Source organism: Ranitomeya imitator, chromosome 1 (assembly GCF_032444005.1).
Source record: "Ranitomeya imitator isolate aRanImi1 chromosome 1, aRanImi1.pri, whole genome shotgun sequence".
In the NCBI taxonomy this organism is placed as follows: Eukaryota; Metazoa; Chordata; class Amphibia; order Anura; family Dendrobatidae; genus Ranitomeya; species Ranitomeya imitator.
In genome coordinates, this window is record NC_091282.1 from 968,802,131 (window position 1) to 968,816,887 (window position 14,757).

The 14,757-nt window shown below is 43.6% G+C and overlaps 1 protein-coding gene across 1 annotated transcript in view; it reads left to right on the forward strand.

Moving 5' to 3' along the window:
• Positions 1 to 14,757, forward strand: part of ZGRF1 (zinc finger GRF-type containing 1) — a 149,851-nt gene that overhangs the window by 68,502 nt on the left and 66,592 nt on the right. The window contains exons 7-11 of the mRNA XM_069743830.1: positions 5,516 to 5,609; positions 6,398 to 6,492; positions 8,275 to 8,401; positions 10,072 to 10,523; positions 14,271 to 14,412. Of these exons, the coding sequence (XP_069599931.1) occupies positions 5,516 to 5,609; positions 6,398 to 6,492; positions 8,275 to 8,401; positions 10,072 to 10,523; positions 14,271 to 14,412 (910 nt within the window). The remainder of the gene's footprint in view (positions 1 to 5,515; positions 5,610 to 6,397; positions 6,493 to 8,274; positions 8,402 to 10,071; positions 10,524 to 14,270; positions 14,413 to 14,757) is intronic.

The window sequence follows — 14,757 nt, forward strand, 5'->3', positions numbered from 1 at the left end:
CGAGCCTGCGATGAGTGCATCCGCATTTCCTTGGATACTCTCGGTTGGGCTGGTTGATCAATCTAAAAAAGTCATCTCCTGTTCCAGCTCAACGCATCGCTTTCCTGGGCATGACCCTGGACACCTCCCTAGGGTTAGTGCTTCTTCCTCGGGACAAGGTCCTGGCTCTTCAACAGGGGGTCTGGAAGCTTCTTCAGCCGTCCCCTTGTTCCATCCGTTTTGGCATGAGGATTCTCTGAAAGATGGTGGCCATAATGGAGGCAATTCCATTTGCGCAACTGCACCTCCGTCCCCTACAGCATGCTCTGCTGGACTCATGGGACGGGTGTCCCTTTTCCCTCGACCGACTATGTCCTCTCCTGGGGTCAAGCAGTCACTCCAATGGTGGATGCTCCGATCCTCTCTCCTCCAAGGGAGGTCCTTCCTCCCAGTCCATTGGCTGGTAGTCACTACCGACGTCGGTCTCCTAGGCTGGGGTGCGGTCTTTCGCCATCACACTGCGCAGGGAACCTGGACTCATCACGAGTCTCGTGTTCCCATCAATATCCCAGAGATACGTGCGATTCGGCTATCCCTAAAGCGATTCCATCATCTCCTAGCAGGCCGCCCCATCCGTATCCAGTCGGGCAATGCTGTGGCTTGTATAAACCAAGTGGGAACCCGCAGCAGAGCTGCAATGCGTAAGGTAGAGCACATCCTTCGCTGGGCCGAAAACCACTCGGTTATATCGGACGTTCACATTCCAGGAGTGGAGAATTGGGCCGCGGATTTCCTCAGCCGGCAAGGTCTTGCCTCAGGAGAGTGGTCTATCCATCAGGACATATTCTAACATATTTGAATGTAAGTCCGCAAGGGCAGGGTCCTCTCCCCTCTGTACCAGTCCGTCACTGTAAACCTATTTACTGTAAATGATATCTATAACCCTGTATGTAACCCCTTTCTCATGTACAGCACCATGGAATTAATGGTGCTATATAAATAATAATAATAATTTGCCTTCGTTGGGGTACTCCGGACGTAGACTTGATGGCTTCCTGGTTCAATGCCAAGGTACCTCAGTTTGTAGCCCGGTCCTGGGTCTACAGGACAATCAGAGCAGACGTGCTAGTCCTTCCTTGGAGTCAGTTTCGCCTCCCTACCATCCTGGATTTCCTCCAATCAGGTCTGGACTTGGGGCTTTCGCTGAGTTCCCTTAAAGGGCAGGTCTCGGCCTTGTCAGTCCTTTTTCAACGAAAAATTGCTTCCAGGCCTCAGGTCAGAATGTTTTTTTCAAGGAGTCTCTCAAGTGGTGCCTCCCTACAGAGCGCCTCTAGAGGCTTGGGGCCTTAATCTGGTCCGAGGTGTCCTGCAGGAATCTCCCTTCGAGCTGTTGCAGGACATCCCTCTATCTCTTCTTTCATAGAAGGTGACCTTCCTCGTCGCTATTACCTCGATCAGACGAGTCTCGGAGTTCGCTGCTCTTTCCTGTCGGACGCCGTTCCTTGCGTTCCACCAAGACAAGGTGGTCCTCAGACCGTCCCCTACTTTCCTCCTGAAGGTGGTGTCTTCCTTCCACCTCAATGAAGATATCGCACTTCCGTCTCTTTGCCCTACTCCAGCGCACCGCGTGGAAAAGGCTCTTCACTCCTTTGGATCTTTTTAGAACTCTCAGGAAGTACGTGTCCAGGACGGCATCTTTTCGTCAGACGGGATGCTCTGTTATTGCTACCGGCGGGACACCGGAAGGGACTGGCCGCTTCTCAGTCGACAATCGCCAGATAGATTCGGTCGACCATTAAAGAGGCGTCTTACCGCGTCAGAGGCAAGCCTATCCCTCCGGGCCCCACTCGGTCGGTGGGTGCTTCCTGGGCCATTCGGAACCAAGCGACTGCAGAGCAGGTTTGCAAAGCTGCGACCTGGTCTAGACTGCACACCTTTTCAAAGCATTACAATGTCCATAAGTCACAACGGTATACTTAGCCTTTACTGGCTAAAACAAAAGTAGGGTCTCCATATAATTAATAACAGCAAAGGCTATGCAGACAGCCACTGGCTGATATTAAAAGCCTAGAAAGGGGCAATGGATACTGCACCCCCTCACCCCAGTCTAAACATCAGATCTCAGCCTCCCCAGAAAAGGTGCATCTTTAAGATGCGCCAATTCTGGCACTTAGCCTCACTCTTCCCACTTGCCCTGTAGCTGTGGCAGGTGGGACGATAGTTGGGGGGTTGATGCCACCTTTGTATTGTCAGGTGAAATCGAGACCCGAGGTTAGTAATGGAGAGGCGTCAATAAGACGCCCCCATTACTAACCCCATAGTCATATCGTATAAAAACAGACACCCAGAATAAAGTCCGAATCTTCTATCCTGTTGGCTCCTGCTGTGATTTTTACACTACGTGGCTCCTGAATTGCTGGCTTTTTTTCTATCTGTCTCTCAATGTAATATATACATATATAGATGGGAGATGTTTATCACTGACATCTATATATCCATGTACTCTATGTGCATATATCTATTCTAACTTGTCAGTGTGATTTTACTGTATGCGGCAGATGAATTGTCGGCTTTTCAAAGGACACCAGTGTGTAAAAATCGTACAGCACTCACATTGGTCTAAGTGCTGTTCGTTTTTGTGTTTTTTTTTTTTTTGTTTTTGTTTTTTTTTGTCTCGCACCCATAGGCATGCATTGGTGAGTCTCGGTGACACTCGCAGCATGCTGTGATTTTACATGCATGCTGAATACAACTGAGAAAATAAACGCTGATGTGAGCTGCCCCATAGATCACTGGGCTGAGTGCTATGTGATGTTTTCTCGCATAGCACTCGCCCGTATTCTATGGTAGTGTGACTACAGACTAAAGAGTCTGATGTCAGTATTGATATGGTGATGGTGACAGTGAGGAAAGTGTCACTTCCACCCAGGAGCTTCATTAGAAAGGCCCAACTAGTCCTAACCAAGTAGTATATGAAGAACTACGTTATTGAAACTTATTTCCCATAGGTATGACTATTTATCTAGGACATCAAGGACTTTTTGCAGGAATTGGCCTGTAACCTAATGGTGGTGGTTTGGTAGACTTGGGGGACCTGATGGGTTCCCTTTAATATCCAGAGGAGTAGAATTACATAATTATACTTTATTATAAATGTGTTTTCACTGGATTGTAATTGAAGATGTGTGCCAATTGGGCATCAATAATTTCAGAAATGAAAAAAAACAAAAACTTTTGGCCTGAAGAATATCACCATATTTAGGGTGTATGTCATGGATTCTCAATATGGTGGCAATGTATTTCCAAGTAGACATGAATACTGTCATGTTCTCATCTAGGAGTATACAGTGTACAGCAAGATCTGTCGGCTATGGTTCATCCGTCCTACTTGTCCTGGTAGTGGGGAACACAGACAGTACTGGACCATACAGATTGGAGTATGGCAATGAATTGTGGGATGACGGGTACATTTTATTCTAGGAAGAGAAAAGCATAGAAGGCACTGCTCAAATTCATTCTTCTGTGGCACTGACCGGGCAGTCTGGCACATCAATCAGCAGCTTATGCTACGTTTGTTGGGGTGGTCCACCTTATGAAATTGGTCTAATGCAAACAAAAATCTCACCCAAAAAAATAAGGGGCTCTCACCACTGATGTAAAATCATGTGATTTTTGAGGATGGAAATTTGCTGTTGAGGAAAAAAGAAAGTAAACCTGAAGAAACATTTGGTATTGGCTTTTAGACATTGACCAATAGGATCAATGGTAAAATCTGTTACTGCCCTATGTTAGAGAGTCATTTACCTTGATAGGAGGCGAATAGGAAACCAAATGTTTGTTTTAGACGTGCAAAACTATAAGGGTATGTGCCCACGATCTGGAAGTGGCAGCGCCTTGGACGCAGAGCATGTTTACGGAGTCCAAAGCGCTGCTGGCTATTGAACGCAGGCGAGTCCACATGTGTTCACTGAACCGTGTGGATTTACCGCATCCAAAACATTCTATGGGTGAAAAAGAGAGTGACATGCTGCGGTCTGGAGAGACGCACCACATGTCCATCTCCGCGGGCATCTGTGGACTCTTAGAGGGCACAGGATTTCTTGAAATCCCAACCACTATGCTGTAACAGCTGAACGCTGCAGGTTGAACGCTGCACAAGTAGGTAGCATCCAACCTGCAGTGTTTACTGATCATCTGCACATACCCTAAGATATGGTGATGAAAGGGAAGTTTACTGAAAAGGTGCATATGAAGTAAATACATTGGCGTTATTGGAACAGTGTCAACCAGATTTCGTTGGGAGGCTTCATATTTTGTATAAATCCGTTTTTAACATGCAGCACAGTTTGCGGTATATACAGTGAAATATGACTGCAAATGTTTCCTGCCCACAACCATGCCACTGATGTATAAGCATTTTAGAGATCATGCTGAATAGCTTCTAGGAAGGAAAAGGGTTCTACTAGGTTGATACAGTATACCATACTTCGTTTTTATGGATGTGATAGGCAAGTAGTGGCAACAATAGACATAATTTACTATTAAAGAGCAAGCCAAGCTCATATTGGGGACAGAAGCACTGACTTTTATAATACCTATGCCTCTTTATCTACAGTATAAGTCCATTAGGTCAATGACATCCGGCGCCCCCACTGATCAGCTATTTGAATGGAGCTGCTGAGCACCGTGTAGTGGCCGCTCCCAGGTGCTGTGGCACAGTATTCTTTTGCATATAAGCTGTGCTACAGTAGTCTGCAGCGGCCGCTACAATGTGATCGAATCAAGAGCAAGAAAACAGCTGATCGGTAGGGGCACTAGTAATGGACCCCCATCGATCTGCAATATATGACCTATGTTGTAGATGGATCAGAAAGTATTCATGCCCAGACAATCCCTATAATAAAAACTTTGGTATGCTATATTTAAAGCGGTAAGTGACTTGACTTAGAGCAAGCCATGGCTGTTGGCCAACATGTCTCTATTTCCTGCTGTAATTTGAGACCACAATAAGGGGGGAAAAGGTTAGTTTTTACATCAGTAGTCAGTGCACCCGCTATTCTCTTTTGGACTTCTGCATATATTGCACATTGCTGTGTGTGACGCCTTTACATGACCACTGATGATATTTGACACTTGATAGGCAGGCAGCCTTGTTATGAAGCATGTGTTCCACTGAATCTGCCATGAACCGTGGAGTAGAAAACCCTATTATTATTTATTATTATAATTATTATTATTATAGCACCATTTATTCCATGGCGCTTTACATGTGAATCTATGGTATGGTCATTCAGAACCACAGAATAGAAAACCCTATTATTATTTATTATTATTATTATTATGCCACTTATTCCATGGCGCTTTACATGTGAATCTATGGTATGTTCATTCAGAACCACGGAATAGGAAACCCTCTATGGTATGGTCATTCAGTGTGTAGTGACTTGGCTCTCAGTTTTTTAAAAGGAGCGCTTTATCATTGTGCGGGTGACTATATCAATATTAATGGCTATAATTTTACCACCATTTTTATTAGGTATCCAGTAGCACCTCCAATGAGAAGACAACATCCTTTACGTGGAATATTCATTCTGAATCTGTATGCAGTCACAGCCCAGGTCCCTATGATGGTAATTTGCAGAAGATGATGTTGTATAGACTATACTTATTGTGGATACAAGGTTATAATTGTTTTATGTTTATCTGTAATGTTCTATCTCCTCAAATTACAAAAATATATATATGCCACCTAATCTGAAAGCTGCATAATATAAGGGCAGAGATCCTGACTTCAGCGATGTCACTTACTAAGCAGCCAAAAAGGTGATGCATCTCTAGAATCTTGGTTTGCCCCTACATCATGAAGCTCTCAGATGCGGTAGCAAAAACTTAGTGACAAATTCCCTTTTACGATGAAGACTAAATAAAAGCTCGTTTTACACAAGGCAGATATTGAAGTACCACACTTTTTCCATTGCTGGTATTGAACCAATGTGAATCATAGTCCCCATTCATTTTCAGAATGAGACATGCATTTATTTACACCTCTTCAGATAAAGTAGATAATTTCTGAATGATACAGAAATCAGAACAGACAAGCATGGTGGCTCAGTGGTTAGCACTGTCACTTTGGGGTCCTGGGATCAAATCCTACCAAGGACAACATCTGAAAGGAGTTTGTATGTTCTCCCCGTGTTTGCTCGGGTTTCCTCCGGGTTCCTCCCACACTATAAAGACATACTGATAGGGAATCTATAGTGTGAGCCCCGATGGGGACAGCGATGGTAATGTCTGTAAAGTGCTGTGGAATAAGATGGTGCTCTATAACCAAAGCATAATAAAGAATAGATTTTTAACAGCAAGAGTAGAGAATTTCTTTTCTGAAAGTTACCTAATATTACTTTATCCACTGTTACAGCCATGCAAAATTGCCTACCTGAGTGGACAGTGGGAACTCCAGGTTCAGACTGGGATTGGGAATCGTCACAGCAGTCAGCAAACGAGTCTAATAAGGTCAATATCACACTTACTAATTTCTGATGTCGTAAATCCAATGCGTCAATTGCAAAATGTCTTTACAACACCTGCCTTGTAACTGGTGCACTTTAGCCGTGCATAGTATTGTATGTAGTATCTGTAAAATATCATAGTACTGTCTGGGATGTTTCTGTTTTATATCAAGACAATAAAATAGGATGCAAATTTGAAAAATCTACTTTAGTTGCATTAATAGAAAGCTTTCAGATGACTTTTTTTTAAATACACTGCTCAAAAAAATAAATGGGACACTAAAATCCCACATCCTAGATATCACTGAATGAAATATTCCAGTTGGAAATCTTTATTCATTACATAGTGGAATGTGTTGAGAACAATAAAACCTAAACATGATCAATGTAAATCAAAATGGATATCCCATGGAGGTCTGGATTTGGAATGATACTCAAAATCAGTGGAAAATCGAATTACAGGCTGATCCAACTTCAGTGGAAATGCCTCAAGACAAGGAAATGATGTTCAGTTGTGTGTGAGTTGCCTCCATGTGCCTGTGTGATCTCCATACAATGCCTGGGCATGCTCCTGATGAGGCTGTGGATGGTCTGCTGAGGGATCTCCTCCCAGACCTGGACAAAGCATCGGCCAACTCCTGGACAGTCTGTGGTGCAACGTGACGTTGGTGGATGGTGTGAGACATGATGTCCCAGATGTGTTAAATTGGATTCAGATCTGGGGAATGGGCGGGCCAGTCCATAGCTTCAATGCCTTCTTCTCGCAGGAACTGCTGACACACTCCAGCCACATGAGGTCTGGCATTGTCCTGCATTAGGAGGAACCCAGGGCCAACTGCACCAGCATATGGTCTCACAAAGGGTCTGAGGATTTCATCTCGGTACCTAATGGCAGTCAGGCTATCTCTGGCGAGCACATAAAGGGGTGTGCGGCCCTCCAAAGAAATGCCACCCCACACCATTACTACCCCACTGCCAAACTGGTCATGCTGAAGGATGTTGCAGGTAGCAGATCGCTCTCCACTGCATCTCCAGACTCTGTCACATGTGCTCGGTGTGAACCTGCTCTCATCTGTGAAGAGCACAGGGCGTCAGTGGTGAATTTGCCAATCCTGGTGTTCTGTGGCAAATGCCAAGGGTCCTACACGGTGTTGGGCTGTGAGCACAACCCCCATCTGTGGATGTCGGGCACTCAGACCATCCTCATGGAGTCGGTTTCTAACCGTTTGTGCAGACACATGCACATTTGTGGCCTGCTGGAGGTCATTTTGCAGGGCTCTGGCAGTGCTCCTCCAGTTCCTCCTTGCACAAAGGCTGAGGTAGCCGTCCTGCTGCTGGGTTGTTGCCCTCCTACAGACCCCTCCAGCCTCTGGACACTACGCTGACAGACACCGCAAACCTTCTTGCCACAGCTCACATTTATGTGCCATCCTGGATGAGCTGCACTACCTGAGCCACTTGTGTTGGTTGTAGAGTCCATCTCGTGCTACCACGAGTGTGAAAGCACAACCAACATTCAAAAGTGACCAAAACATCAGCCAGAAGGCATTAGTACTGAGAAGTGGTCTGTGGTCCCCACCTGCAGATAATTGCCAATAATTTCCATCTGTTGTCTATTCCATTTGCACAACAGCATGTGAAATTGATTGTCAAACAGTGTTGCTTCCTAAGTGGACAGTTTGATTTCACAGAAGTTTGATTTACTTGGAGTTATTTTCTGTTTGTGTTCCCTTTATTTTTTTGAGCAGTGTACATTTTCTTGCTAATCTGTTTGGTTACTGTTCAGGTGAAAACGCCAACACAGAATTCATCTGAAAAAATCCATCGTTTTTTTCTGAGACCAAAGCTAAGCAATGTAGCAGAGAGCCCTCCAGTACAGTCACAGGACTCTTTAGCTTCACTGCAACAACCGTGTAAGTGCTTGGTGCAATTCCATCCTTTTACCACAAATTTGTTTTCATTGTTGCAAAGTCTTTACATTAAAAAGCAGCTTTACAGATAGTCTTTACTAAAAGTCACTTTAGCATCTTGATGTCCGCTGCAGACCTACATGTTTCCACGGTTACAGACTACAATCAAACCCTGTGTAGTCTGATTCTGCAGCCATATGTCCATCTGTAAGCACTTGGGACGGATGGGAGCATGATTGGAATATTATCTACAGAGTTTGTAGTTTGTTGTGAAAATAGTGGTCTATATAGGAACTTTCAATGCACAAATTAGGTTAATTTTCTTAACACTATTTGTGTAGTTGCTTTATTCAAATACAAATATTATACACAATGTTTGTTTAGCGAAGATGGTGATCTCTTAATTCCTACGGAGCGTTTATGACGAGTTTCTAAATACACCAATCAACCACTAAGTTAAAACCACTTGCCTAATGTGGTGCACTATGAAGTGTCTCAGCCATATACTTAGCAAAGTACTCTAGAATGTGTGTTCTGACACTTTTCTATCATGGCCACCATTACCTTTTTCAATAACTCTTCTAAGGGATTGGACCACAAGGGTCAGTCTTTACTCCCCACATACATCGGTGAGCTTTGTGAGACCCAAAACCCTGTCACTGGTGCTGACATAATGGCAATAACCCAAAGACCTGCCATTCTAGAGATACTCTGCTGGTCTGGAGACCCTGACGTCTAGACAGCGCCCTAAATGGGTTGTTCACTACTTGGACAATTTGACTTCACTCTCCACTCCTTTGGACAAATCGAGCCATTCAGAGGATGTCAGAGCTGTTTGCGCTCTCACATTTCCCAGATGTCCTTTACGTCTGTAGGAGAGGAGACTTAAACCAGCGCTGATTAGCCACAAAGATCTCCTGACATAATGTCACGCAAGCCCTAGGAGAGCCAGCGTCGACACTGTTGGAGTAGCACCGGAGGAATTCAGAAGAGGTTGTACAAGTAGTGATAACCGCTTTAATCACTATCGACCTTGTTAAAGCCACATGTCCCATTTCCTGCTTCCAACACATCAGATTTTTAGAGCTAACTGTTCACTTACTGCTCAGTATATCCCTCCCCTTGACATGGCGCCATTGTAACAAATCAGTCAAGGTTATTCACTTGATTTGTCATTTGTTTTAATGTTGTGGCTTATCTCGATCTGTATACTCACTAAAATATAGAAAAGAAATGACTAGTTTTTATACCATCACATTAAGTACCCAAAAAAACATTGGGAATTTGATTTGAGGATTACACTTTCTGGGGCCACAGAATGTTGTAGATATATCTATGAAAAGTTTGTCTACATTTTTATATACTTATAACTTGTACATTTGCATATTTTGAAGGTAAAATTAAAGGAATTTTCCACTACTATGATATTGATGACCCATCCATAAGATGGGTCATCAATATAAGATCAGTGGTGCTCTAACCCCTGGACCCCCACTGATCAGCTGTTACATGTTCTGGTAGTAGTGTACGGAGTGCATGACCAGCGCGCTGCACATTTAGTGGCCACTCTCAGGTACTGCAGCTTAGCGCCTATTCATGTGGCAGGACATCAATACCATGCTAATAGACAACCCATTTAATCATGTATAATTTTATTTTTTTTATACCCTTAGATATTGTGAAATCGGATAAAAAAGTACAGTCCAGTCTTATAAAGGATTTGACAGAAGTCTCTGTATCCAAGGATGAGGTGGATGATGCTGCCTATAACACTGCTAGTACTTTCTCATTAGGAAACAACAGACCTATTGTGTCTCAAGAAATAGTCTCAAGCAAATGGACAGTGTACGAGCGCATTTCTCCTGAAAGTGCACAAATTGTAAACAAAGGGAACAGTGATTTCTGTCCACAAAGTGTATTCAGAAGCCGAGATAGAACGAATAATGATATGACACCAACTACTTCACCTCACATTGCCGCCTTAAAGGATAGATTTGGCTACCATAATCATAGAGATAATGGATCAGGGGGTGAGATTATCACTCAATTCCATACCCCGTCTGAACGTTTCCGGCCTCTTGTACAGAAGCGTTGTCTACATTCACCAAACACAGGAGATGAGCAGGTATGTGTCCATAAAGTAGCAACACTTGGCATTCTCATTGCTTATTAGGTCTCCTTCACACAAGTTTTTCGGTACATGTGCTATATTTTTCTTGTCACCCAAACCCCCGCCCCCCCCCCCCCCCCCCAAGGCATTTTTAAGTAAAAGAGCCACCTTCAGCAGCACTAAATGTACCGTCACATTAAGCGACGCTGCAGCGATCTAGACAACGATGCCGATCGCTGCAGAGTCACTGTTTGGTCGCTGGAGAGCTGTCACACAGACAGCTCTCCAGCGACCAACGATCCCGAAGTCCCTGGGTAACCAGGGTAAACATTGGGTTACTAAGTGCAGGGCCGTGCTTAGTAACCCGATGTTTACCCTAGTTACCATTGTAAAAGTAACAAAAAAAAAAACACTACATACTCACATTCCTGTCGTGTCCCCCGGCCTCAGCTTCCCTGCTCTGTGTAAGCGCGCTTGCCGGAAAGCAGAGCGGTGACGTCACCGCTGTGCTTTGCTTTACGGCCGGCCGGCGCTGACACTGGGGGATGCAGGGAAGCTGACGCTGAGGAATGTAAGTATGTAGTGTTTTGTTTTTTTTCACTTTTACATTATTAACCAGGGTAAACATCGGGTTACTAAGCGCGGCCCTGCGCTTAGTAACCCGATGTTTACCCTGGTTACCAGTGAAGACATCGCTGAATCGGCGTCACATGCCGATTCAGCGATGTCAGCGGGAGATCCAGCGACAAAATAAAGTCCTGGACTTTTCCCAGTGACCAACGATCTCCCAGCAGGGGCCTGATCGTTGGTCGCTGTCACACATAACGATTTCGTTAACGATATCGTTGCTACGTCACAAAAAGCAACGATATCGTTAACGATATCGTTATGTGTGACGGTACCTTAAGGCTGCATTCTGTGAAGGTGGCTCTTATGTTTCTGATCCCTAGTAGCACTGAAATACTGACTTTTATAAATTGTGCCCCATAATTGTATTGAGTCCCAGAGGTATGGTGTCTCCCCCTGTTTCAGCCGCCTCCCAGCCGTCCATCATCCCAATCTCTTGCGTCTGTGCGTCACCTCCTGTGTTGCTGTTACATGCCCGGTGCCTGCCCCATCTCCCTCCTCCTCTTGCTCTTTCCTCCCTTGGCAGCATCTGATGAGCTGACCTGCAGGTGCACTGCGTGTGGGGAGCTCAGCTCATCAGACGCTGCCGAGGGAGGAAAGAGAAAGAGGAGGAGGGAGATGGGTGCAGGATGGGGGCAGGTGCAGGGCACGTAACAGCAACACAGGAGGCGGCGCAAAGATGCAAGAGCTGGATGATAGGTGGCTGAAACAGAGGGAGACACCATACCTCTGGGACTCAATACAGGCATGGGGCGCAATTTATACAAGTCAATATTTCAGTGTTACTAGGGATCAGAAACATAAGAGCCACCTTCGCAGAATGCAGCCTTAGTGCTGCAGAAGGTGGCTCTTTTACTTAAAAACGCCCTGGGTGGGGTGACAAGTGCCCTTTAAATAAATACTAGCAGGTCTGTGAGAGCCAGAATTCTGCAGGTTGGTAGGTGATCAAATACTTATTTCATGCAATAAAATGCTATTTAATTATTTAAAAATCATTCAATATGATTTTCTTTTTTTTTTTTCTTTTTTTTTTTTTTTTTAGATTCTGGGTCTCACAGTTGAAATGTACCTATGATAAAAATTACAGACCTCTCCATTCTTTGTAGGAAAGCTTGCAAAATAAGCAGTGTATCAAATACTTATTTTCCCCAGTTTATACATAGTCATGGCTAAAAGTTTTGGCACCCTTGAATTTGTTCCAGAAAATTATTGAAATTACACATGTTTTGTTACACATGTTTATTTTCTTTGTGTATATTGAAACAACACACACACACAACAGAGGGGGAAAAAAGGCAAATTGGACATGATTTCACACAAAACCCCAAAAAGGGGCCAGACAAAATTGTTGGCATCCTCAACTTAATATTTGGTTGCACAACCTTTGGAATAAATTAATGCAATCAATGCTTCCTATAACCATCAACAAATTTCTTACAACTGTCATAGGAATTTTGACTCTTCTTTTTGCAAACTGTTCCAGGTTTCTCATTTTAATGGTGCCTTCCCCCAACAGCACTTTCAAGATCTCTCCACAGGTGTTCGATTGGATTTAGATCTGGACTCATTGCTGGCCACTTCACAACTCTCCAGTGCTTTTTTTTTTTTTTCCATCCATTTATGGATACTTCTTGAAATATGTTTGGCATCATTGTTCTGCTGGAAGAACCATGACCTGGGACCCAAACCCAGCTTTCTGACAGAGTGCACTACGTTAAGATTGTTGCTTATTCATTTTTTTTTTTTTTTTATAACTTTGATTCTCGGGTCCTCAGACAGTTCTCTCCTCCTCTTTCTGTTCTCCATGCTTAGTTTGGCACACAGACAAACAAGGCATTGATGCAACTTCTAATTTTCTCTGGATTCAGGTGCGATATTTTCATATTGCCCACACATTTTACTTGCCACAGGTGAGTTTAAATGAGCATCACTTGCTTGAAACAAAGTTGTTTACCCACAATTTTGGAAAGGTGGCTATTTTTTGTGGCCTATTTTGGGGGTTTCGTGTGAAACAAGTGTGTGTGTGTGTGTGTGTATATATAGTATGTGTAATATATCTGAATGTATAATCTCTACCAATTAACAATAAAACTTGCCACCAATGTAGCTCTCGTGTGTCGAGGCATAGACTCTATAGACCCTCAGAAGGTGTCAATATATTGGCAGCAGATCCTTTAGTTACTGTATGCTGTGAAAGTACATCTGATAGATGCTATGCCCATGGTGCAGTCTGGTGGTATTCCTTCCCCAAGTAAGTGACGCACATTCACCTGGCCATCTGCATGATGCAAAGAAAAACCTCATTAATCCTCAAGCTAGTCCGCCTTTTTATTGCACCATTGTCTAGTTCTGATGCTTACATGCACATTGGTAGTTGCTTTTGAAATTGGACAGGGGTAAAAAAAAAAGTACACTATGGCCACTTTTGATAGGTTCTAACTATTACACACGAGGAACATGCCACAAGACTTATGGTTTTCATAATACTCTAAACAAGTCATCTATCCATCACAATTTGGTACTTCTCAAACTTGCATATTTTCCGCTTTCAACACATCAACTTCACCTGACTCTTCTCTTGCTACCGAATATATGCCACCCCTTGACGTGCCATTGTCACAATAAAATCAATAGTACTTAAAGGGACACTGTCACCTGAATTTGGAAGGAACAATCTTCAGCCATGGAGGCGGGGTTTTTGGGTGTTTGATTCACCCTTTCCTTACCCGCTGGCTGCATGCTGGCTGCAATATTGGATTGAAGTTAATTCTCTGTCCTCCGTAGTACATGCCTGCACAAGGTGCAATCTTGCCTTGCGCAGGCGTGTACTACGGAGGACAGAGAATGAACTTCAATCCAATATTGCAGTCAGCATGCAGCCAGCGGGTAAGGAAAGGGTGAATCAAACACCCAAAAACCCCGCCTCCATGGCTGAAGATTGTTCCCTCCAAATTCAGGTGACAGTGTCCCTTTAACCTGTCAGTGGCTGTATTGTTATGGCTGTTGGGTGTATTGATAAATAATACTAGTCTTATATGTTTCATTGTAATAGCAGCCGCTTCTCATATGCGACAATTAATGTGTGGATATTATTTCTATCTATCCTGATCATCTATCCCATTTTATTAACCCTAGGTTATGCTGACCGGTGAACTTGGCTTTCCATGTAGGCAGACTGTTCTGCCTTCATCATCCATCCCTAAAAGAGAAATACATATTCCAGTTTTATTCAAGTCCTCGGCACATTATAAGCAGGTTTTTAGTGCGTGCCTTGCAGGTGGGAGAAGGTTTTCTCATTTATATATTTTTCAGCCCAGAGGTTCTGAGTATAAGCTGAATACATATATGCATTCATTGTCAGTCATTTGTTAAAAAGAATATTCTCATTACAGAAAATAAAGCTATCGCATGAGGGGAAATGCTGTAATATGCTTTTTACATCAGTTCCTCATGTTTTCCAGGATCTCTTCTTGTTGTCATAAAGCAAAACTTTTTGTTATATCAAGTGAATACAGTACATATTTGCCCAGGTCATGTAATGGACACACGTGTGCACATATCATTAGTTATCAGAGATGTGACGGACATACGTGTGCACGTATTATGAGTTATCAGAGATGTG